This window comes from Neovison vison, chromosome 9 (genome assembly GCF_020171115.1).
Source record: "Neovison vison isolate M4711 chromosome 9, ASM_NN_V1, whole genome shotgun sequence".
Lineage (NCBI taxonomy): Eukaryota > Metazoa > Chordata > Mammalia > Carnivora > Mustelidae > Neogale > Neogale vison.
Window position 1 is genome coordinate 90,368,955 of NC_058099.1, and position 27,290 is coordinate 90,396,244.

The following is a 27,290-nucleotide window of genomic DNA, read 5'->3' on the forward strand; positions in this document are numbered from 1 at the left end:
TTTCACTCATTTGTGGAGCATAACCAATAGCATGGAGGACAAGGGGAGTTAGAGAGGAGTAGGGAATTTGGGTAAATTGGAAGGGGAGGTGAACCATGAGAGACTATGGACTCTGAAAAACAGTCTGAGGGGTTTGAAGTGGCGGGGGGGTGGGAGGTTGGGGTACCAAGTGGTGGGTATTATAGAGGGCACAGCTTGCATGGAGCACTGGGTGTGGTGAAAAAATAATGAATACTGTTTTTCTGAAAATAAATAAATTGGGAAAAAAAAAAGGACAGTAAGAAACTTTATGTACACAATTGGACAATTTAGACACAATGGACCAATTCCTCAAAAAATATTAGCTACCACAACTCACTGAATCTGAAATAGATTATTTGAATAGCTATTAAAATTCATAATTTTAAAACTCCCCAAAAAAGAAATCTCAAAAACCCAGATAGTGTCATTTGAGAATTATTCGGTATGTTTAAAGAAGAATTAATACCAATTCTACACAATCTCTTCCAAAAACACAACTGAAGAGGAGGGAACACTTCCCATTTTATAAAGCTAGTTGGTATTCTGACACCAAAAGCAGAGACAGTATAAAAACAAAAACTATAGAATATCCCTCACAAACACAAACTATTAGTTAATAGAATTCAACAATACATAAAAGTATATTTATATGCCACAGCCAAGAAGGATTTCCAAGGATTTAAGGTTATTTGATGGTTAAAAAAAAAATTAAGGTAATGCATCATGTTTATAAGCTAAAGATGAACACGGACACTGTCGTATTGATAGATGCAAAAAAATAAAAAAAGCACTTAACAATCCAACACTCAATCAATATAAATACTCTCAGAAACATGGGAAGAGTGGAACTTCCCAAACTTGATCAAAAAAATCTATATGAAACCTACAGCTAAAATATACTTAATGGTGAAAAAAACTAGTTGCTTTCCTCCCAAGATCAAGTACAAGATAAGAATGTCCACTTCTGCCATTCTTTTTTTTTTTTTTAAAGATTTTATGTATTTATTTGACAGAAAGAAATTACAAGTAGACAGAGAGGCAGGCAGAGAGAGAGAGGGAAGCATGCTCCCTGCTGAGCAGAGAGCCCGATGCGGGACTCGATTCCAGGACCCTGAGATCATGACCTGAGCTGAAGGCAGCGGCTTAACCCACTGAGCCACTCAGGCGCCCCACTTCTGCCATTCTTATTTAACACAGTGCTGGAAGTTCTAGCCAGTGCAGTAAGGCAAAAAATTAAAGGCATACAAATCAGAAAAGAAAAAACAAAAGTCGTCTCTACTTGTACATGACATGCTTGCCTATGCAGAAAATCCCAAGGTCTCTATTTCTGAAAAGGAGAGAGGAAAGGAAAAGAAATACTTAGGTGTAATCTCACAAAATACAAAGGACATGTATGCTAAAAACTACAAAATGCTCACTGAAGAAATCAAATATCTAAATAAATGAAGACATACCATGTTCAAAGATTGGAAGACTCAACCCAGTAAAGATTTCAATTCTCCCCAAATTGATATACACGTTTAATGCAATTCCTATTACAATCCCAGCAACATTTTTCTGTAGATATAGAAAAGATTTGGATGTCATCAGGAATGGCAAAATTAAACTATGAAAATCCTCTCCTCCATAAAAGCAATGAAAACACTGACAAAAATTGTCAAAATTTACTTTTTTAGAACTCCGGAATTTAATCAAATGCTTATAATTACCTGGAGACTGTTTATTCCAGAAAAACTGAATCTTGGTAAAAACAGCAAATCTTGTGGGATTCTGAACAAGCCCCATTCCCTTGGTTAAAAAGGTTTTAAGTTCTCATTCTTAGAAAACTACCATTATCTGATCTATTTGCACTTCTGGAAAACCTTACTACAAGGTCTATCTTTGTTTGGCATGACTCCACAGTTTGCAGCCTTTACCCTGAAGCATTTGCTAAAAACAGTCAGTGGCAAGTGTTTCATGAGGAATAACAGTTGTGGTAAACAATAAACTTTCCCAAAAAAACTTAAAAAGCTGGAGAATGAGACACCTGTGTGAGACTTGGGAAACTCCTGGGAAATCTATAAGGCTACATGTATGAGCAGACAGTGTGCATGTCTAGGACCGTGCACATGCTCAAGACTGGAAGAGACCCTAAGCTCTCACAAAGGTTCCGCATACATGAATGTTTCACCTTGAGGCTAAGCGCAAATTGGAAGCCAAACCCAAAACAGAGCTGTAAACTAGCACTGGATATTAACCAAACCTTGCAACAATTCAGAGAGCACTTACTGAATCTTGGTACACAGTAAAAACACTACCCTGCTGTGTGTTGAAGGTGTGACCTAACATACATGAGGAGATCCTCGACAAAGACAGGGAGACATCCTGGTTGCAGTCATTTAAGGAAATATCTGACCAGTACACTAACTCAGCAGAGACTTCAATAGTCATATACAACAAAAAATACAAATTTCAAAGAATTAGTTAGGAAAGTAACTAAACAAACCGCAACAAGAAGCATGGGGAGAGAAGCACAACTGATTTCAAAGTTGCCACATCATGTTACTTAAAATGTCAGTTTCAACAAAAATTACAACATTTTCAACAAAAGTATAGGCCATACACTGGAAAAAAAGCAGCCAATAGAAAATATCCCTGAGAAAGCCCAGAAACAGACTTACAAAGTGAAGACTTTAAAACAGCTATTTTAAGAATGTTCAATCGACTAAAGAAAACCATGTCTAAAGAACTAAAGGAAAGGAAGAGAACAGTGTCTCATTGAATAGTGAATATCAACAGAGGAAAAAAGTATAAAAAAGAGCAAACTAGAAATTGTGGAGTTGTAAAGTACAATAACTGAAATAAGATTCACCAGTGAGGCTAAAGGGATCTGAACAGGTAAAACAAAGGAAACCTGAAGATCGGTCACTTGAGATTATCCAGTCTGATGAAAAGGAAAAAAAAAAATGAATAAAATGTGCAACAAAGTATACCACTGTATATCAAACTATGCAGAACAGGAGTGTCAGGAGAAGAGAAAAAGGCAGAATGAATATCTGAGGAAACTAACAACCCCAGAATTCCCACAGCTTGGATCTAAAACATTAATCTGCATGCCCCAGAAGCTAAATAACTTCCCAGCAGGATAAACTTAAAGGAGAGTCACATTGAAGACCATCATAGTTAACTGTGGAAAAAACACTGAAAGCAAGAAAAAAAGTAACTCACCATGTACAAGGGATTCCCAATAAGATTAAAAGCTGACTCCTCATCAGAAATCAGGGAAGCTAGAAACCAGCGAATGTCACATTCAAAGTGCTGGGAAAAAAGAACAAGAATTCTCTATCCAGTGGAAACTATGCTTCAGAAACAAAAGATAACTTAAGACATTGCGAGCTAAACAAGAACAGAGAGAATTCGTCATTAGCAGGAGCACCCTACAAGAAATCCTAGTCTTCCTTGCCAGAATGAAAGGACACTGGAGAATAACCTGACTCTGTACAAAGAAAGAGCATCAGTAAAGGTAACTACACAGTTAATGTAAAGGGGAGTAAAAATGTATCTCATTTGTAACTTTTTTCTCTTATCTGACTTAAAAGACAACTGTTGTGGTATTAATATAAAATATTTATTTTCTTAGTCCCTGGTCCCTGGCCTGGAGTTCTTAAAACCCTTGGAATCTCCTGAGTGACAGAAGCAGCTTTTGCTATTCATACCAAGCACCCAGGCACTTTTGACCACGCCTGATTTTATGCTAATAAGATGAGTCTTGGAAGGGCCCCCTAGATAGTTTGAGAATGGAGACTGGCTTCAGGAAGATCAAGCACATGGATTAGAAGGCTGGAACTTTTATCCCCACCTCCTGACCTCAAGGAGGGGGAAAGAACTGAAGATTGTAAGTTCATTTACCAATGGCCAAAAAATTTAATCAATCATGCCTACGTAATGAAACATTAAAAATCCTAAACGATAAGGTTCTGGAGCTTCTGGTTTGGAGAACAGGTCAATATTCTGGGAAGGTGATGCACCCAGAAGAGGAAAAGAAAGCTCTGAACACTATCTCCCATACCTTGCCTTGTGCATCTCTTCCATTTGGGGGTTACTGAGTTGCATCCTTTATAATAAACTGGCAATTGCTAAGTATAACATTCTCCTGAGTTCTACGAGTCGATGTAGCAAGTCCCAAACCTGAAGAGGGGATGTGGGAACCCCTGAATTTGTAGCCAAGTCAGGCCAAAGTGCAGGTAACTTGAGTCCTAGGTCCTTGAGACTTATGTAGGAAGGAAGGGCTGTCCTGCTAACTTGTAGAGTCTGCTCTAATTCCAGGTGGTTAGTATCAGAATTGAACTGAATTGTAAGACACTTGGTTGGTGCCAGAGAATCAAACATTATTGTTACCAAAACAAAACTATATGAAGAAATAATGATAAAAGCTGTGCTGATAGGCTTATAATAATTAAAATGCAATTTGTAGGACAGGAAGAACACAAAGCAGGGAGAATGGAATGGAGCTATATAGGGAAAAAGTATGCATACTACTGAAATCAAGTTGGTATATGAGCCAGATTGTTATAAATTAAGATATTGTTATTCTAAAGGCAGCCACTAAGAAAATAGCTCAAAAAATACAGTGTAAGAAACAAGGGAATTAAAATGGTACAACAGAAAACATTTAATATAAAGTAATAATGGAGAACTAGAGGAACAAAAAAGTCCTAAGACACTGAAAACAAATGAGCAACAGGGTATCAGAATGGATAAAAAAACAAAACCCATCTATATGTTGCCTCCAAGAAACTCATTTTAAACCCGAAGACACCTCCAGACTTAAAGTGAGGGGGTGGAAAAGAATTTACCATGCTAATGGACATCAGAAAAAAGCAGGAGTGGCAATCCTTATATCAGATCAATTAGATTTTAAGCCAAAGACTATAATAAGAGATGAGGAAGGACACTATATCATACTCAAAGGGTCTGTCCAACAAGAAGATCTAACAATTTTAAATATCTATGCCCCCAACGTGGGCGCAGCAAACTATATAAACCAATTAATAACAAAATCAAAGAAACACATCAACAATAATACAATAATAGTAGGGGACTTTAACACTCCCCTCACTGAAATGGACAGATCATCCAAGCAAAAGATCAACAGGGAAATAGAGGCCTTAAATGATACACTGGATGAGATGGACATCACAGATATATTCAGAACATTTCATCCCAAAGCAACAGAATACACATTCTTCTCTAGTGCACATGGAACATTCTCCAGAATAGATCACATCCTCGGTCCTAAATCAGGACTCAACCAGTATCAAAAGATTGGGATCATTCCCTGCATATTTTCAGACCACAATGCTCTGAAGCTAGAACTCAACCACAAGAGGAAGTTTGGAAAGAACACAAATACATGGAGACTAAACAGCATCCTTCTAAAGAATGAATGGGTCAACCGGGAAATTAAAGAAGAATTGAAAAAAATCATGGAAACAAATGATAATGAAAATACAACGGTTCAAAATCTGTGGGACACAACAAAGGCAGTCCTGAGAGGAAAATATATAGCGGTACAAGCTTTTCTCAAGAAACAAGAAAAGTCTCAGGTACACAACCTGACCCTACACCTAAAGGAGCTGGAGAAAGAACAAGAAAGAAACCCTAAGCCCAGCAGGAGAAGAGAAATCATAAAGATCAGAGCAGAAATCAATGAAACAGAAACCAAAAAAACAATAGAACAAATCAACCAAACTAGGAGCTGGTTCTTTGAAAGAATTAATAAAATTGATAAACCCTTGGCCAGACTTATCAAAAAGAAAAGAGAAAGGACCCAAATAAATAAAATCATGAATGAAAGAGGAGAGATCACAACTAACACCAAAGAAATACAAACTATTATAAGAACATACTATGAGCAACTCTACGCCAACAAATTTGACAATCTGGAAGAAATGGATGCATTCCTAGAAACATATAAACTACCAAAATTGAACCAGGAAGAAATAGAAAGCCTGAACAGACCCATAACCAGTAAGGAGATTGAAACAGTCATTAAAAATCTCCAAACAAACAAAAGCCCAGGGCCAGATGGCTTCCCAGGGGAATTCTACCAAACATTTAAAGAAGAACTAATTCCTATTCTCCTGAAACTGTTCCAAAAAATAGAAATGGAAGGAAAACTCCCAAACTCATTTTATGAGGCCAGCATCACCTTGATCCCAAAACCAGACAAGGATCCCATCAAAAAAGAGAGCTATAGACCAATATCCTTGATGAACACAGATGCAAAAATTCTCACCAAAATACTAGCCAATAGGATTCAACAGTACATTAAAAGGATTATTCACCACGACCAAGTGGGATTTATCCCAGGGCTGCAAGGTTGGTTCAACATCCGCAAATCAGTCAATGTGATACAACACATCAATAAAAGAAAGAACAAGAACCATATGATACTCTCAATAGATGCTGAAAAAGCATTTGACAAAGTACAGCATCCCTTCCTGATCAAAACCCTTCAAAGTGTAGGGATAGAGGGCACATACCTCAATATCATCAAAGCCATCTATGAAAAACCCACTGCAAATATCATTCTCAATGGAGAAAAACTGAAAGCTTTTCCACTAAGGTCAGGAACACGGCAGGGATGTCCATTATCACCACTGCTATTCAACATAGTACTAGAAGTCCTAGCCTCAGCAATCAGACAACAAAAGGAAATTAAAGGCATCCAAATTGGCAAAGAAGTAGTCAAATTATCACTCTTCGCAGATGATATGATACTCTATGTGGAAAACCCAAAAGACTCCACTCCAAAACTGCTAGAACTTATACAGGAATTCAGTAAAGTGTCAGGATATAAGATCAATGCACAGAAATCAGTTGCATTTCTCTACACCAACAACAAGACAGAAGAAAGAGAAATTAAGGAGTCAATCCCATTTACAATTGCACCCCAAACCATAAGATACCTAGGAATAAACCTAACCAAAGAGGCTAAGAATCTATACTCAGAAAACTATAAAGTACTCATGAAAGAAATTGAGGAAGACACAAAGAAATGGAAAAATGTTCCATGCTCCTGGATTGGAAGAATAAATATTGTGAAAATGTCTATGCTACCTAAAGCAATCTACACATTTAATGCAATTCCTATCAAAGTACCATCCATCTTTTTCAAAGAAATGGAACAAATAATTTTAAAATTTATATGGAACCAGAAAAGACCTCGAATAGCCAAAGGGATATTGAAAAACAAAGCCAAAGTTGGTAGCATCACAATTCCGGACTTCAAGCTTTATTACAAAGCTGTCATCATCAAGACAGCATGGTACTGGAACAAAAACAGACACATAGACCAAAGGAACAGAATAGAGAGCCCAGAAATAAACCCTCAACTCTATGGTCAACTAATCTTCGACAAAGCAGGAAAGAATGTCCAATGGAAAAAAGACAGCCTCTTCAATAAATGGTGTTGGGAAAATTGGACAGCCACGTGCAGAAAAATGAAATTGGACCATTTCCTTACACCACACACAAAAATAGATTCAAAATGGATTAAGGACCTCAATGTGAGAAAGGAATCCATCAAAATCCTTGAGGAGAACACAGGCAGCAACCTCTTCGACCTCAGCCGCAGCAACATCTTCCTAGGAACATCGCCAAAGGCAAGGGAAGCAAAGGCAAAAATGAACTTTTGGGATTTCATCAAAATCAAAAGCTTTTGCACAGCAAAGGAAACAGTTAACAAAACCAAAAGACAACTGACAGAATGGGAGAAGATATTTGCAAACGACATATCAGATAAAGGACTAGTGTCCAAAATCTATAAAGAACTTAACAAACTCAACACCCAAAGAACAAATAATCCAATCAAGAAATGGGCAGAGGACATGAACAGACGTTTCTGCAAAGAAGACATCCAGATGGCCAACAGACACATGAAAAAGTGCTCCATATCACTCGGCATCAGGGAAATACAAATCAAAACCACAATGAGATATCACCTCACACCAGTCAGAATGCCTAAAATCAACAAGTCAGGAAATGACAGATGCTGGCGAGGATGCGGAGAAAGGGGAACCCTCCTACACTGTTGGTGGGAATGCAAGCTGGTGAAACCACTCTGGAAAACAGCATGGAGGTTCCTCAAAATGTTGAAAATAGAACTTCCCTATGACCCAGCAATTGCACTACTGGGAATTTACCCTAAAGATACAAACGTAGTGATCCAAAGGGGCACGTGCACCCGAATGTTTATAGCAGCAATGTCCACAATAGCCAAACTATGGAAAGAACCTAGATGTCCATCAACAGATGAATGGATCAAGAAGATGTGGTATATATACACAATGGAATACTATGCAGCCATCAAAAGAAACGAAATCTTGCCATTTGCGACAACATGGATGGAACTAGAGCGTATCATGCTTAGCGAAATAAGTCAAGCGGAGAAAGACAACTATCATATGATCTCCCTGATATGAGGAAGTGGTGATGCAACATGGGGGCTTAAGGGGGTAGGAGAAGAATCTATGAAACAAGATGGGATAGGGAGGGAGACAAACCATAAGTGACTCTTAATCTCACGAAACAAACTGTGGGTTGCTGGGGGGAGGGGGGTTGGGGGAAGGGGGGTAGGGTTATGGACATTGGGGAGGGTATGTGCTTTTGGGTAAATTGGAAGGGGAGATGAACCATGAGAGACTATGGACTCTGAAAAACAATCTGAGGGGTTTGCAGTGGCGGGGGGGGGGGGGGTGGAGGTTGGGGTACCAGGTGGTGGGTATTATAGAGGGCACAGCTTGCATGGAGCACTGGGTGTGGTGAAAAAATAATGAATACTGTTTTTCTGAAAATAAATAAATTAAAAAAAAAAAAAAACAAATGAGCAAAATGGCTAACGTAAACGCTACCTTCGTCAGGAATCACACCAAATGTCAGTGATTTAAACACTCCAATGTAAAGGCAGGGAGGGGCAAAATGGATACCGAAGATGGCCAACTAGGAGGATTCTGAGTTCACCTCCTTCCGTGGACACAAGATAACAGCTACAACTCTACAACTAACCCTGACAACAATCTGCAGATCAGCAGAACAGACCCTCCCCAGCCAACTGTAAAGAGGAGGCCGCATGGCAAAGGAGAGGAAGGACGGAGACACTACTGGAAAGTGAAGCCCTGGAGGTAAGAACCACAAACAGGAGGGACACTACAAGCACGGAGAAGTGAGAGGATCAGACCCCACACCAGGCAATCCCGGCAGCGGACGCCTGCACTGGGAAGACGAATCCCCATAATATGTGGCTTGGAAAATCAGCGGGACTTGGATCTGAAAGAACCAGAGGGCAAGAGGGAACTCAGCTGCTGCCCTTAAGGAGTCCGCAAAACAAGGAATTCTGTGAGACACAGCCCAGAACAGCAGTCTGAAAACAACCTGGGGTATAAATGACGGGGATTTACTGGCTAATCTTAGAATGTGTAAAGGGACAGGGATCTTCAGGAGAGTTCTCCAGGAACAAAAGTGCTGGCAGATGCTGCTTCTCTTTTACTCCACCAGATTACACAGACGGACACTTGGAGAAGCCAGAGCTGACCCTCTCGCATCTATCTCGCCAGCATCATGTGCTCCCCCCAAGCATTCCCCTGAGAACGCAGCCATCCAAAACACTGCTCCTGCCTCGCCACCCCCTGGAGGCACCCCCAGCAGATACTGGCGCCACTCTAAAGTGACTCCTGCCCTGAGGAGCGGGGAGATAACCCACACACTGGCACACCTACAGTTCCAGTGGCTCAGACCCGTCGCTGGCTGTGCAGGGAGCAAGCTGTGCCCTTTGATGCTCCTGCAACTATGGCAGGGAGGCGAATGAGAGACTCGTAGGCTAATGGCCAGCCTTGCCCACCGACAAGCCTGAGGCAACCTCAGGCCTCTCAACAACAGAGACCAAACCCTGCCTAGTGCACCCACAGCACATACTTTGGGTCATAGCAGTCAGCTAGGCTGAAGGCAACAGCGTTTCAGCCTCAAGAGCAGGATATATGCAGTCCGCACAGAGGGCAACTCTGGAGACCAGAGAGGGCAAGTACGACAGGGTACCACAGGACCTCTTTTACTCAAGGCCCTGACTTTCACAACGAGGAGAAGTAGCTAGCTACCTAATAGACAGAAACAAACAGAGTCAGGCAAAATGAGACAGTAATATATCTCAAATGAAAGTACAAGACAAAAATCACAGTAAAAGAGCTAAGTGAAATGGAGGTAAACAATATACCTAATAAAGAATTCAAAATAATAGTCACAGGAATTGAGATGTCAGAAAAGAGTAGATGATCTCAATGAGAACTTCAACAAAGACAGAAAATATAGAATCAGAGCAGAAAACTTTAATAACTGAAATTAAAAAAATATCTACTAAGGGAATCGACAGCAGATTAGAAGACACAGAAGAATCTATCAGTGATCTGGGGAACAGGGAATGGAAAGCAGTCAAACTGAATATCAAAAAGAGAAAATAATACTAAAAAATGAGAACAGATTAAAGGAACTCAGCAACATCATCAGGCTTAATATGCACATTATAGGGATCACAGAAAGAGAAGAGAGAGCAAAGGGGGTAGAAAACTCATTTTAAAAAATACTAGCTGAAAAATGTCCTAATCTGGGAAGGAAACAGACATCCCAGTCTAGGAAGCACAGACAGCCCCTAAACAAAATGAACCCAAGGAGGACCACACCCAGATACATAATAATTAATTTTTATGAGGAGAAATTTTAAAGGAGCAAGAAACAACAGTTACACACTAAAGAAACGCCATAAGACTATCAGATGATTTTTCAGCAGAAACTTTCCAGGCTAAGAGGGTGCATCACTGATATAGTCTAAGTGCTGAAAAGATAAGACTCACAACTAAGAAAACTCTACTCAGCAAGGTTATCATTTAGAATAGACTTTCCCAAACAAAGTTAGATGAGTTCATCATTAAATTTAAAAGAAGCTTTTTTTTTAAAAAAAAGATTTTATTTATTTATTTGACAGAGAGAGAGAGAGATCAGAGTAAGCAGAGAGGCAGGAAGAGAGAGAGGAGCAAGCAGGCTCCCTGCTGAGCAGAGAGCCCTATGCGGGGCTCAATCCCAAGACCCTGAGATCATGACCCAAGCCAAAGGCAGAGGCTCAACCCACTGAGCTCAGGCGCCCCTAAAGGAAGCTCTTTAAGTGCAAAGACAAGCCCATAATTAGAAGAAAATTATTAAAGGAAAAAAGTCTCACAGTTAAAAGCAAACATATACGAAAGATAGTAGATCTGTCATTTGTTTGAGAGAGTGAGTGAGTAAGTAAGCGGTAAGCGGGGAAGAGCAGAGGCAGAGGGAGAATCAGACTCCAGGCTGAACAGGGAACCCCACTTGGGGCTTGATCCCAGGACCCTGAGATCATGACCTGAGCCAAAGGCAGACACCTAACTGAGCCACCCAGGTGCCCTTGATAAATCACTTATAAAGCCAGTTTTTAAAATAACAAATACTAAAATTAATTATGCCTACAAAACCTAGTCAAGGGATACACAAAACACAAAGATGTAAAGTATGACATCATAAAATGTGGAGATGGAAGTAAAAATGTAGTGACTTTAGAATGTGTTCAAACTCAAGCAACTATCAACTTAATATAGACTGCTACAGACATAAGATGCTATATATGAGCCCAGTGATAACCACAAATAAAAAATCTAAAATAGACACACAAAAAATAACCCAGAAAGGAATACAGGCATAACACTAAAGAAAGCTTTCAACCATAGAGTAAGAGAAGAAATGAACAGAAAAACTACAGAAAGCAGAAGACAATTAAAAAAAAATGGCAATAAGTACACACCTATCAATAATTACTTCAAATGTAAATGGATTAAATGCTCTAATCAAAAGACAGAGAATGACTAAATGGATTAAAAAAAACAACAACCAAGACCCATATATATATATACTTCCTTCAAGAGACAAACCTCGGACCTCAAGACAGACTGAAATGAGGGATGGAAAAGATATCCCATGCAAATGAAGCAGGAATAAAAAAAAGGCAAGGATACCAATAGGTATAAAAGACAAAACAGACAATAAAACAGAAGCAAGAGACAAAGAAGAGCACCACATAATGATAAAGTGATCAGACCAACAAGATGTAACAATTGTAAATATGTAAGCACCCAACATAGGAGCACCTAAATACAAAAAGTAAATATTAACAAAGTGTGAAATACAATAAATAATAAAGGACTTTAACACCCCACTTACATCAATGGAAAGATCATGGAGACCAAACAACAACAAAGAAACAGCGGCTATGATCATTTAGATTAGACGGATCTGACAAATATACACAAAACAAAACATTACATCTCAAAACAGAAAGCACATTCTTTTCAAGTGCATATGGAACATTCTCCAGAACAGATCACAATAGGCCACAAAACATGTCTCAACAAATTTAAGAAGACTAAAATCCTATCAGGCACCTTTTCTGACCACAATGATGTAAAACTAGAAACCGATTACAAGAAAAATCTGGAAAGAACACAAATGCATGGAGGTTAAACAAAATGCTGTTCAACAATGAATGGGTCAACCAAGAAATTAAAGACAACAACAAAAACAAAAATACATGGAGACAATGAAAATGGAAATACAGTGAGCCAAAATCTTTGGGATGCAGTAAAAGCAGTTCTAAGAGGGAATTTTATAGTAATACTGGCCTATCTCCACAAGGAAAATCTCAAACAATCTAACCTTACACTCAAAGGAGCTAGAACAAAGAGCAAAGCAAGCTTAAAGCTAGGTAAAGGAAGAAAATAATAAAGATTAAAGCATAAATAAATGAAAAATGGACTAAAAGAAAGATAAAAGAAACCAATAGTTGGTTCCTTGAAAAGATAAACAACAGTGGGTTAAGCCGCTGCCTTCGGCTCAGGTCATGATCTCAGGGTCCTGGGATGGAGTCCCCCGTCAGGCTCTCTGCTCAGCAGGGGGCCTGCTTCCCTTCCTCTCTATCTGCCTGCTTCTCTGCCTACTTGTGATCTCTGTCAAATAAATAAATAAAATCTTTAAAAAAAAAAACAAAACCCAAAATTGATGACCTTTCAGCCAGACTCATCAAGAAATAAAAGGGAGAGGACTCATTTGAAATGAAGGAAAAGAAAAAAGTGATACTACAGAAACACAAATAAGAAAATATTGGGGCACCTGGGTGGGTCAGTGGGTTAAAGCCTCTGCCTTCAGCTCAGGTCATGATCCCAGGGTCCTGGGATTGAGTCCTGCATCAGGCTCTCTGCTCAGCAGGGAGTCTGCTTACCTTCCTCTCTCTCTGCCTGCCTCTCTGTCTACTTGTGATCTCTGTCAAATAAATAAATAAAATCTTTTAAAAAAAGAAAATATTATGAAGAATTATAGGCCAACAAATTGGACAATCTAGAAGAAATGGATAAATTCCAGAACCATATAATCTCCCAAAACTGAATAAGGAAGAAACAAAAAATTTAAACAAAACAAACCAAACACTAGTAGTGAAATTGAATCACTACTCAAAAATCTCCCAGCAAACAAGTCTGGGACAAAATGATTTCACAAGTGAAATGTACCAAACATTTAAAGAAAAGGTGGTATGTATTCTTCTCAAACTATTCCAAAAAATGGAAAAGGAAAGAAAAAGTCCAAATTCATTCTGCAAGATGAGCATTACATGAATACTAAAATCAGACAAAAAGACTACCAACACACAAAAAAACAACAGGCCAGTATCTGATGAATACAGATGCAAAATCCTCACCGAAGTATGAACAATCCAAATTCAACAATACATTAAAAGGATCATTCACCAGGACCAAGCTCAAGTTTTTCAGGGGATGTAAGGATGGCTCAATATTCACAAACCAATGTAACACATCACATTAACAAGAAGGACAAAAATCATATCATCATCTCAATTCATGCAGAAAAAGCATTTGACAAAATACAATATCCATTCATGTTTAGAGCAAAACATACCTCAACATAATAAAGGCTATAAATGAAAAGCCCACATCTACATCATACTCAATGATGAAAAACTGAAAGCTTTTCCTCTAGGATTAAGAACAAGAAAAGGACATCCACTATTACCACTTTTATTCAACGTAATACACGAAGTCCTAGATGCAGCAATCAGACAAGAAAAATAAATAAAAGACATCCAAACTGGTAAAAGTAGTAAAACTGTCACTATTTGCAGATGATATACAATATATAAAAAGCCCTAAAGTCTCCACCAAAAAACTGTTCAAACTGATAAAAGAACTCAATAATACTGCAGGACAAAGAAATCTGTGGTATTTCTACACACTCAAAATAAAATAGCAAAAATGGAAATTAAGAAAACAATCCCATGTATTACTGCACCCTCAAAATATAAAATACCTAAGAATAAATTCAACCAAGGAGGTAAAAGCCTTATACTCAGAAAACTCTAAGACACTGATAGAACAAACCAAGTGACACAAACAAATGGGAAGATATACCATGCTCATGGAAGAATACCATTAAAATGTTTAAACTATCCCAAACAACCTACAGATTCAATACAATCCTTATCAAAATATCAAGAGCATTTTTCACAGAACTTGAACAAATAATACTAAAATTTGTATGGAAACACAAAATATCCTGAATAGCCAAAAAATTTTGAGAAAGAACAAACCTGGAGGTATCTCAATCACAGATTTCAGGATATACTCCAAAGTTATAGTAGTCAAAACAGCATGGTACCAGTCAAAAAACAGGCAATCATCAACAGTATATAGTATAGAGAGCCTGGAAATAAACCCACACCTATAAAGTCAATCTACAACAAAGGAGGCAATAATATACAAAAGGGAAAAACAATCTTTTCAATAAATGCTGAAAAACTTGATAGTTACATGCAAAAGGATGAAACTGGACCACTTTCTTAGACCATGCACAAAAATAAACTAAAAATGGATTAAAGACCTAAATGTGAGACCTGAATACCACATAACCCCTACAAGATAAAACAGGCATCACCTTGCCTGATTTCAAGCTTTACTACAAAGCTGTGATCATCAAGACAGCATGGTACTGGCAAAAAAACAAAAAACAAACAAACAAACAGACGCACAGACCAGTGGAACAGAGTAGAGAGCACAAATATGGACCCACAACTCTATGGTCAAATAACCTTCGACAAAGCAGGAAAAAATATACAGTGGAAAAAAGTCTCTTCAATAAAATGGTGCTGGGAAAATTGGACAGCTATGTATAGAAGAATGAAACTTGACCATTCTCTTACACCATACACAAAGATAAACTCAAAATGGATAAAAGACCTCAACGTGAGGCAGGAATCTATCAAAATCCTAGAGAAGAGCATAGGCAGTAACCTCTTCAACATCAGCCACAGCAACTTCTTTCAAGATGTGTCTCCAAAGGCAAAGGAAACAAAAGCGAAAATGAACGTTGGGCACTTCATCAAGATCAAAAGCTTCTGCACAGCAAAGGAAACAATCAACAAAACAAAGAGGCAACCACAGAATGGGAGAAGATATTCACAAATGACACTCCAGACAAAGGGCTGATATCCAAGATCTATAAAGAACTCAAACTCAACCCCCCCAAAATGGTTAATCACGTCAAAAAATGGGCAGAAGACATGAAAGATATTTCTCCAAAGAAGACATACAAATGGCTAGCAGACACATGAAAAAATGTTCATCATCATTAGCCATCAGGGAGATTCAAATGAAAACCACATTGAGATACCCCCTTATACCAGTTAGAATGGCCAAAATCAACAAGACAATAAACAACATGTGCTGGAGAGGATGTGGAGAGAGGGAAACCTCTTACACTGTTGGGGGAATGCAAGTTGATGCAGCCACTTTGGAAAACAATATGGAGATTACTTAAGAAATTAAAAATATGAGAGACTGTGGACTCTGAGAAACAAACTGAGGGCTCTGGAGGGGAGGGGGCTGGGGGGGCTGGGTGAGTCTCGTGGAGCGTATTAAGGAGGGCACGTATTGCATGGAGCACTGGGTGTGGTGCATAAACAATGAATTCTGAAAAACTGGAAAAATAAAATAAGATAAAATAAAATAAAGATAAAACAAGCAGTAATCTCTCTGACAGTGCCCTTAGCAACATATTTATGGCTATGTCTCCTCAGGCAAGTGAAAACAAAAGCAAAAAATAAACTATTGTGCCTATGGGTGTACCAAATATAGTTACTGATACACCAAAATAAAAAGCTTTTGCACAGTGAAGGAAGCCATCAACAAACAAAAAGCAACCTAGTGAATAAGAGAAGACATCTGTAAATGATACTTTTGATAAGAGGTATCCAATATATATCAAGTTATTATGCAACTCAACACCCTCCTCCCCAAAAAACAACACAACAAAAATAAACAAAAAGCCCTCAACCTGACTGAAACATAACCAGAAAATCTGAATAGATATTTTTCCAAAGCAGACATAGAGATGCCCAGCAGATACTTAGAAAGAATCTTGGGGTGCATAAACGGCTAACTTTAGGGTCCAACTCTTGATTTCAGCTCAGGTCATGATCTCAGGGTCATGGGATAGAACCCCACATTTGGCTCTGTGCTCAGCAGTAAGTCTGTTGGAGATTCTCTCCCTCTCCCTTTGCCCCTCCCCCTGCTCTAGTAAAAACGAGTAAGTAAAAACTTAAAAAAAAAAAAGACACCCAACAATATGCATCTTAAGGAAAATGTAAATCAAAACCACAATGAGCAATCACTTTACACTAGTCACAAAGGCTAGTATCAAAAAGACAATTGACAAGTGTTGGCAAGGATGTAGAGAAAAGGGAACCACTGTGAGCTGCTGTTAGGAATAGAAATACTTCAAGATCCAGTAATTCCATTACAGGGTAAAACAGGAACACCAGTTTCAAAATATATATGCACCCTATTTTACTATAGTATTCTTTTAAATAGGCAAAATATGAAAGCAACCTATGTGTCCGTCCGTAAATGAATGGATAAACAAGATGTGTTCTGTGTGTGTGTATGTGTGTTGTGTACACATAGACTCTTTTTTAAGTCCAAAAAACTGGTGGTTGCCAGAGGGGAGGCGGGTGGGGAGATGGGTGAAATAAGAGGATTAAGAGATCAAAACTTCCACTTACAAAATAAACCATAGAAATGAAAAGTACAACGTAAGGAAAAGTCAATAATACTGGAACAACACTGTATGATAATACACAGTTACTACACTTAGCGTGGTAAGCAACGAGTAGTACACGGAATTACTGAATCAATGCACACCTGAAACTAACATTGTATGTTAATAGTTACTTCAATTAAAAAAGAAAGAAAGAAAGAAAACCCATGATACGCAAGAAACACATTTTAGATTCGAAGACACAGGTTTAAAGTAAAAGGATGAAAGTTGATATAATCAAATAGAACTCTTCATTTCCCGTCAGAGCAATTCTCATTATAGTGACAGGTACCGCTATCCAACCGTGAAGTCAAAGACGGGATCCTCTATTCTTCCACAATTGAATTCTTCAATCTACTCCCTGAGCAAATTCTGTGGTTCAGTTTTCTAAATTTGCTTGTCCACTGCTATCATATGAGGTGAAGCCAGCCTTGTAACCAAACTCTCTGCTTTTATTTTTGTCCCTTTCAGTCTACTATCCATAAGGCAATGCTGAGTGCTTTTAAAGCATATGAAATACTATTTCTCTCCAGCTTAAAAACTTTGAAAGCCTTCTCTGTGTCTCACTGCATTTAGAATCAAATTCAATTTCCTTTCTTTTTTCTTCAAGGGTCTAATACAGTCTCTGCCTAGCTCTTGTATCTTCTACTTCTCAGGAACAAAATGGGACCTCTTGGGACACAGAGGAAGGATGGCCAAAGTGTTGAGAAAAAAAGTAATTTATAATTTATAATTTAAAATTCAGCAATATTAACATTCCAAAATGGGTGCAAAAGAATACTTTCTGACATACAAGTACTCAGAAAGTTCATCAAGTCTCTAAAACACCCATGGAAAATATCTGTCAAGAAAAAAAAAGTCTACCTCCTAAGAGACAGAAGAATGATAAAACAAGTAACATGATCAAATAAACCAGCCAAACATATTAAGTCTAAGTCAGGACAGACCATAAAAAATAACACTTTTTAAATAAAGACAAGTAAAATTTCTGACGGTATGGATACAGAATAGAGAAAGTATCTAAACTAAGTGGAAGAGTAAAAATGCTAACTTTAAAAAAATACACGTTATTTAAACTTTAAGAGTAGTCAACAGAATAGGCTTAGAATATACAACTTTAGGGGGGAAAAATGGAGTAAGAAAACCTTTATCAACAGCAACAAAAAAGAGAAAGGAAGAAAGAGGAGCAGGGAGGAAGAATCGAACAAGCAGCACAGGGAGGTGAAAACAACTCTAAGCGGATCTGGGGAAAGTCCCTTCCTGATGACAGTGTCACAACACCACAATGACAAAAACTGCAGAACAAAACCCAACACATACTATTCTCAGCAGATAAGATAAATCAAAATACGATGCAAGAAATAAATAAAAAAGACAGCTTTACAATCTAGGAAGCAAAAACTAAAATCATTATTAGGAAAAATAGACAAATCTACACTCATAGAGAAAGTATCTCACTTTAAAACTGGATAAATTGGGTAGGTAATAAAGTATGTAGAACATCTGCATAATGTACGTATAGTAAACCTGTTCTAGCATATACATAATATAAACATACATATAAATATATAGAGTATACATTATTTATTATGTACAAAACATGTACAAAACCAAATATACAAGTCCAAAAACATTTCAAAATATCTAAAATAAGGTCATAAAGTTCACAATAATTAAACAGAAAGGAAAAGAAGAATTTTACATTCACATTTTGAAATTCCATACCTATAGAAATTAAAACGGCAAGAACGCCTGTACAACCTTAAATGAATGAAAATGTTTAACTGAAAATACAAACTTTTAAACAGAAAAGCAATAAAAGCACTTATCAACACATAGGAGACATAACCAAGTGATAACCAGAAAAATATTTATGCCCTGAAATGCATTTACTAAAAGTTAATTAAAGTGTAAAGTGAAATAACTTACAGAAGTGACAAGCCCTGGTAAGTATGCCTAGGCAAAAACAGACAATCCTGGTCCAAAAAGTATTAAACTACTTGAAAAGTAAGCATAACTGAAAAACCAGTTAAGGATGGAACAAAATCAAATTTTAGGCCCATCTCACATGGTGCAAAAAATCATAAAAACAAAATTTTCTAGTTGAATCCAGCAATGTAGTAAATTATCAAGTACAATTTGCGACAGAAACCTAAAGATGATTCAACATTACACAACGTATCAACCTGTATTCCTGTTTAGGGTTTTAAAGGTGAAATCTTTATGCCTCTTCCCTCCTAAACTCTAAAGCAATATTAGCTATGGAGTACAAAGTGTTCACTCCCATGAGGAACAACAGAGACAACGTCAGCAACTGGAGACCTCAATGGCATTCAAAAGAGGAAAGACAGCAGAAGGACAACTAATTTAGTATCCTTTTACAGGAGCCACAGTGTGACAGGTGATGAGAGAAAAGTAAAAGAAAAGAGGACTCTTTCAAAACAAAAAAACCCATTCCAGAGCTTCTGGAGAACTCAGACATGTCAAGTATAAAAAACAACATACAGAACAGGACTGCCCTGCCCTGCATCTCTTGCCCCCTTGCCCCCAGACCCTATCCGCACAGACACCCTGAGCACTTAGCCCTGACAACCCAGCCTCTGCACAGTTTATGAGAGGCGCTTGGGATCTGAAGATAAAGGCACAGAAAAAGGAGTGAAGCTGAAAACTGGAAGATTCACATAATGCTTCAACGACCAGGAATGTTTCAAGTTATACGTCTATTCCGAAGAAAGGTCATTCAAACTTCAGTTTCTGAATGGCTCTGAAGAAAAAAACCCCACATACTGCTAGGAATCTCTTATGCAAGACGCCTGCTTTCTTCCACAGCCATCTTAAAATGATTTTGCCATCAAGCCCCACTCATGCACAAAGAATTTATTATCGACTTTTTAACGTCCTACCCTTAATGTCAACAGAATATACCTCTTAAAATTTAATTTCTGCTACTGAGATAACTACATCCAATTTTACCATCACTCCAATAAACTATAGCCACTCAGTTGCAAAGATCACAGTGCCTGCCCAGGAGTAGTCTTGAGAATTTTTCTTCATTATCTTCTGTGCTCTACTTCCAAATCTTAGTATCCCTCACAGACTAAGGAGGAAAATGAGGAGGACCTTATACAATTTCCAAACAAAAAGTTGTACCATAATCTAGACCTGAACACAAAAGTTAGGTCACATTACCATAGTAAAAATCTCAACACAATCTTACCTGCTTATCTTTCCTTTCTATAATATCTTGCTTTTGTTTGCATTTTTGGGAGGCCTCCTTAATATCTGTTGCCTGTAAGATTGAACCAGAAGGAGTGGAACGTAGTTAAAATCTTAAGCAAGCCATTATGAGGCCTTACCAACCCAAATATCAAATTAATCCACAAGGCTTTTCATTTCTTCCAAACCAAATTCAGTTACCACCCAAAATACTTACTTACAAATCTATAAAATGTTATTTACTGATATTAAAAATAGCCATGGCAATATGCATACATATTTCTTTTTATTCCTTCCCATGGATTATCTCGTGGTAGTTCATCTGATTCTAAAAAAACATTCTATTAGGATAGCAGGGTCCATAGTTCAAACTGTTCTTCAAAATCTTGGACTCCAAAATCTCCCTAAAGGTTAAAAGCCATGACCATAAAAATTTTTAAGTTTAAAATTTTCAAATAAAATTTTTAATAAATGGAATATTCCATATGCCATTATACTATTTATTCTACAAACATTGGGTTATCTATGATAAATTCATAGAAGAAATTCAATGTTTCCAGGAATACTACTCTGAATCCTCTTATTAAAATAATCACATTTGGGGGCGCCTGGGTGGCTTGGTTGGTTCAGCGACTGCCTTTGGCTCAGGTCATCTCAGGGTCCTGGGATCCAGTCCTGTATTGGGCTCCCTGCTCAGCAGGGAGTCTGCTTCTCCCTCTCCCTCTGCCCCTGATTCACACGCTCTCTTGCTCACTCTCAAATACGATCTTTGGGGGGGAAAAAAAATCACATTTCAGTTTGCTCTTTTGTATGCTGGAATATCTTAAAGTAGCAACCTGCCCAAAGTGATAATTAGGAGCCTGAAAGCCCTGTGGTGGCAGACTTGAGTTAAAAAACGAACAAAAGCTACAAGTAAATTCAAAAAATTACTTGGAAGACCTGCAGAGTAGTTTTTGTACTGCTAAAATACAGAAAATCCTGGGGCGCCTGGATGGCTCAGTGGGTTAAAGCCTCTGCTTTCAGCTCAGGTCATGAACCCAGGGTCCTGGGATAGAGCCCTGCATCAGGCTCTCTGCTCGGCAAGGAACCTGCTTCCTCCTTCTCTCTCTGCCTGCCTCTGTGCCTACTTGTGATCTCTGTCTGTCAAATAAATGAAGTCTTTAAAAAATAAAATAAAATACAGAAAATCCTAAATTGAGCCAGCAAAGTACCTTCTCTTTGATTCGAGCCTCCAACACGTGACGCTGCCTCTCAATCTCTTCAATTCGACGGGTCATAGGGATCTGCCCTTCTTTAAGTTTCCTCACCTCTTCCTTCACTCGGTCTCGAGCTAGTTTTACTTCTTCATACTCCTGACGAACATTTTCATACTCCTTGCAATTAATTCAAGAAACAGAAGTTAACGCACTACTAGCTTAAATTAACACATACACTAAAACCAAAGTGCAGGCAGAAACTAAACCTATGAAAAGACTGTTTTGATATCCTTTTGGCAAGTCTACTCATATAAAATTTACCCTCTGAAACAACTTCAGAAATAGTGAATACCAACAATGACTTACTAAGAAGCTTGATAATCACTCAATTTATCTCCATCACTAGGCCAGACTCCGACTTCCATGGTTCTGAAACTTACACAGTAACTGCTACTAAAATGAGGTTTTCCTCTAGTCTCTCGATAAGGAAGAGATATGAGAATGTATAAATAAACGAAACTCAATTATAAAAAGTAAAAATGAAAAAAACAAAGGAAAAATGGATCAAAAGAAAAAAAAATGTGGGTAAAAACGATGCTTGTCATGTTACAGGAATTAATGTTTGCTAAAAAACAAAAGTAAGTGCAGTGCTCAGGAGCATACAGTAAGAATGAGATGAAGAAAAGATTACAAACATTAAAATAAATTTTAAAAAAGGAAAAAAGATTGAAATCGATCTCAGAAAGAAGAAGATAAACCAAAAGACTTTAAAGGAGAAAGAAAAAGTAGATTAAGAGTAATAATGGGCATAGGAAAATGTAGTCAAAACAAGCTGTAAAGCAAAAAGTTCAAGAATAACGGAATTATGGGACAGGGTAGGGTGAGGGGGTGGCAGAGAAAGGCCACAAATACAGCCATATGTTTTTCCATTTTAATAACAATTACCTCCATTCTAACCCTGGAACAAACATTATAAAACTTTCTTATTTTGTTCCACCCGTCAAAAAGAAATGCACTGAGGAAATGGACTCTTCAGCCCAAACTGTGGTCATAAATAATAACTATACACTGCACAGTGATTAAAAGGAACAGTAGCTCCAATAAACTCAGGAAGCCGGAGTAGAGAATTCTAGTCCATAGCCCGCAGCTGCATCTGCACCTGAACTTATTAGTGGTACACACCAAGTAAATTCTCTGTGACCTGCGGACACTCAAAGATTTTCTTGTGTAAACATTTTTAGCTCATTAACATCTTATAAAACAAAATGTCTGTTGAGGATTCAAATCTGGAAGAATTAAGAGCACTATCAACTGTTATTTGTTACACAATAATAGTAACAGTACACACCTATATCATAATACCACCAATAATACCAAACGTATTATGATATATGAAGCAAAAATGAACAAAAGCACCTATTTTGAATACAGAGCAATCAGTACCTTCTTTATAGCTTTTCTGCTAGTTAAAGCATCACTATTTTTGCCTCTAATAATTAAGACTTACCACCCATGGCCTTTTAGCTTCAAGCATCTCAATCAAATCTAAATGTCGCTTACGTTCATAGAACCTCTCTACATCTTGTTTATATCGTTCATTCCTCTGAATCATTTTCTCTAGATACTCAGTTTTCTCTTTGCATGAGGTCTAAAACAAATATTTAACAATTAGTTTAACTGAAAAGACAACAGGTCAGATTCTTTAATGATGAAAATGAACAATGCTACCAAAATTTCACAATGAAGAATTTCACGGGCGTTCTTAAGAACTGTGTACAACTAACATGCATACCTGAGCTCTGGTCTAGGCCCTGCAATTTATTAGTTGGGTGACTGTGGGGAAGCCCCACCATATCTCTAAGCCTGGCCTCTTCCTGCCTGAAGAAAAGACGCCTATCTGCCCCACTCACCTCAAGGGTAGAAGCAACACACTCTAAGTGCAAGGTCAACAAAAGCTATAATGTGATATACAAGTGAAAACTAGTATTACTACAATTAGCATGTTATGAATACCCATGACTTAGGACTTAGAAATGAGATGAAGGAAGTTAAAATTTGCCCTTTAGACTGAGTTAACAAATGCAGAGATGTACTCAAAACCTAGCAGGATAAGTGGCTACACTCCTTCAGGGGACGGTACTAATTTCAGAGAGTTTCTGATGGTGTACAGGAGTCCCTCCCCTTATTTGAGGGGAATAGAGTCCCAAACCACTAGAGGATGCCTGAAACTGCAGACAGTACCAAACCCATAAATACTGCTTTTTCCTGTACATGCATGTCTGTGATAAAGCTTAATTTACATATCAGACACAGTAAGAGACTAATAACAAGAAAACAGAGTAACAGTAAGCAATCATAAAAGTCAATGAGTGTGGCTTCTCTCTCAGAATATATTATCATACTATTGCTGCCCTTCTTGTGATGATTCGAGATGATAAAATGCCATGTGATGACATGAAGTGAGGCACTGTGACATAAATCAGACTACTGTTGACCTTGTGACCATATGTCAGGAAGATCATCTGCTTCTGGACCACAGGTCACCATGGGTAATTGAAATGGCAGGTAACTACAAGCGTGAATAATGGGGGACTACTGTATCAGACTGTTCCAGGGGGGCAAGGGTACAAAGACGGACAGAGTATCTGAAGAAGCATAAAATAATTACTACTCCTTTGGTCACGGATTCTGAAAAAGTATAATAAATTATAATAATTTGCATATTATTAAGTATGGACAGTTACAATTGAAGAGAAAGCATCTGTTTATAAGATATCTTATGAAAATTTACTGAATTTATTTTAGTGGCTGGGACATCGAAAATGATTCGTTAAACAAAACACCTCTTCAAATGATAGGCTATGAAAGGATATTTTAATTTATGTGTTTATTTAAGGTGAACATAAAAACAACACTGCAACAGAACACAGAGCTTTCTACAAAGTCTACCCTCCTGCAACTCAAAAAATATGAGAACAGGTTCAACAGGGACACTACCATCAAAAGCTATAGGTTCACTGCTATATTACCCAAAGCCTTGTACCATCCTGGCATATGGCAGGTGTTATAAGAATACTGAATGAGTAAAAGAATAATACCGAAACTTCCTGAGAGAAATAAATACTTTAAAATACCATTATTGGTTCCTTAGAAGTTCAATTAATAACATGTATTTGAAGAACTGGTAGTCAAATTTTTCAAACTTTTTTCAACTCCAATTCTCACTTTCTATGACTTAATGTACATCAGCAATACAATCCTAGGTGGAAAAAACCCACAAATATATGAAGCCACTTGATGAATCAGAGCTACTATTCACCCTACCACATTGTGAAAGATGGAAATCAGTCAGGGACAATAAAAAATGAGTTGTCTGTTTATAAATACCTCTAGTTGTTTTTCTTTCTCCCTGAAGTTTTTGAGTTCACAATGGTATCTGTGCATTTCTGGAGGACCAATAGACTTCTCAGTAGCTTCAAGAAGTTCAATTTTACTCAGTTTAGCAAATTCTCCAACTTTATCCTAGAGCATAAAACTTAAATATCAGAAACTATTATCATTTTTAAAAAGACTTATTTGTTAGAATGGGAGAGGGACAGAGAAACTTAAGCAGACTCTGAACTCAGCAAAGAGTCCAACACAGGGCTCGACCTCACGACCCTGACAACCTGACCTGAGCAGAAACCAAGAGTCAGACATGTAACTGAATGTGCCACCCACACGCTCTGCAACTATTACCATTCATAAATATCTTCAAAACATATTTCACTCAGTGATCACGCTTGTTAAAATGAAATGCATTTAAAAGAAAAAAAACTGTTAAGATGTGCAATATATACAAACTCTGTCCTTCATATATTATTCCTTAAAATGATAAAGGGTATGAATTGTCATCTAAGAATCCTTTAAAATTTTCTAGGTCAATATTTCTAGGGTAAAATGTTTATATACATATAATAAATAGCTTGGGGATAAAAAAGAGTTCCCTGGACTGAAACCATCATCTACCACACATCAACTGGAATGTTAGAAGTTAAGAAAAAGGATATTTACAACAACTACTTCTGGACATATCGGACATCAGCTAACAATGCTTTCAAATCTAAAATTTTTTTTTAATTTGGACAAATGTAATTAAGTCATTGTTTCTGAATTGAAAAATTAAGTCATTGTTTCTGAATAATTCAGTCACTACACAGCACTCAAATTTAACATTTCATGTGCATTTTCAGGGTATTTTTACTAAAATTTAAAATATAACCAAGTTTTAGAATGCACATCTATAGATTTAAGAGTTTTAGTATATCACATACTTTATATAAAAACATGATTAAGAAGTTGTTTATTACCAAAATTTTAAGTGCCTACAAACTGTAGCACATGGACACACAAGTTACTGTACTTAAAAACAATATTTTATTTCCTTTACCATATTCTGTAGTTTAGACTTTCAGCTTTTTATTAATTGAAATCTTCCAAATTAATAAGATTATGAGACAAAATGCCACCTTTTACAAAGTAGAAAATATTAGTTATGAGGCTTACTTTAAATAGCCTCTATTACAATATTCGTTGAAAAGTATTTAGATTCTGCTATGGCATGAAGAGGACACACATTCTACCATGTATACACTTAATTCTCTCATACCTGAGGTAGAAATTGGCAAAGATTGCCCACTTGAATGTTTAAGGCTGCAACTTGCTCTTCTACTACTTTCTGGGTTGTAGATTTTTTGTTGATGAACCAAGACGACTGATTTTTTGCCACGTCAATCTCACGGGTAATTACAAGATTTCCTGAAGTTCTGAACCTAGTTTAAAATAATTTTAAAAATCTTTATGTTCAAAATACATATATCGTTTTAGAAATATAATTTCCAAAATTCTCTTGCAAAAAAGGTTGCCAGACAGGATTATTATAACTTTTATTCCTTTTGAAATTTTGGCCCCTCCAAAAAAGGAAAACTTGATAATTTATTGGTAATAATACATAACTGATCACAGGTAAGTTACCACTTTTTCAACATCACAATTATTTAAACTATTAAAATAAAACAAAGCCAACACGAATTTCCAAACACTGACAGAGGATTTACATATCTGGAGTTATTTATCCTTTAATTATTATTCTCCAATCACATGCGTTGACTGCAATTCAAAATGGGTTGGTATATTCAACCATACAAAATTAAGTGCTGTAACTTCCTCTACTGGAAGATAAAGGAATGAAAACCAATTTTTGCATAAGCAGTTCCAGACATCAAAACTAGCCTGGTCATACAGGTAGCCCATGCCTTCCTTGTCATGTACTCCACTCTGAATTCAGAGGGGACTATATCATACGCCCTCTTAAAGGAACATTAAGCAATACAGAATCTGAAAGAAGGGTATTTACTTATTTCTTGCTTTTAGAAGTACTACTGCTCCACACCTCCCATCCATCTTCTTCACTGGGAATCAGCAGCATGTGGTAGAAAGATAAATTATTGGTATTCAATGGCTAAATGACAATGATACTTTGTAAATGTCGTGTATATAGACTATACTGTAATCAGAACACTCCAAAAACATTAAGATTTTAGAACTTTAAAAAAAAGTAATTTTAAATTTTCATTTCCAGCAGAATGACTAATGAAGTACTCTGTTGGTCGTCTT

At 37.3% G+C, this 27,290-nt stretch overlaps 1 protein-coding gene and 1 long non-coding RNA gene across 3 annotated transcripts in view; both read right to left on the bottom strand.

Annotated features, from left to right (window-relative positions):
- The window catches only part of SMC5 (structural maintenance of chromosomes 5), a 102,779-nt gene that overhangs the window by 50,047 nt on the left and 25,442 nt on the right, over positions 1–27,290 (bottom strand). For both annotated transcript variants that reach the window (XM_044265924.1, XM_044265923.1), the window contains exons 4-8: positions 26,284–26,446; positions 25,023–25,157; positions 23,143–23,283; positions 21,651–21,812; positions 20,441–20,512 (exon numbers count right to left, since the gene is read on the bottom strand). In XM_044265924.1, coding sequence (XP_044121859.1) covers positions 20,441–20,512; positions 21,651–21,812; positions 23,143–23,283; positions 25,023–25,157; positions 26,284–26,446 — 673 coding nt within the window. The remainder of the gene's footprint in view (positions 1–20,440; positions 20,513–21,650; positions 21,813–23,142; positions 23,284–25,022; positions 25,158–26,283; positions 26,447–27,290) is intronic.
- LOC122917709 lies at positions 1,241–7,585 on the bottom strand. The gene is made up of 3 exons (XR_006386443.1): positions 7,566–7,585; positions 1,476–1,578; positions 1,241–1,348 (listed from the first exon to the last, which is right to left on the bottom strand). It is a non-coding gene; the product is annotated as an uncharacterized LOC122917709 (long non-coding RNA).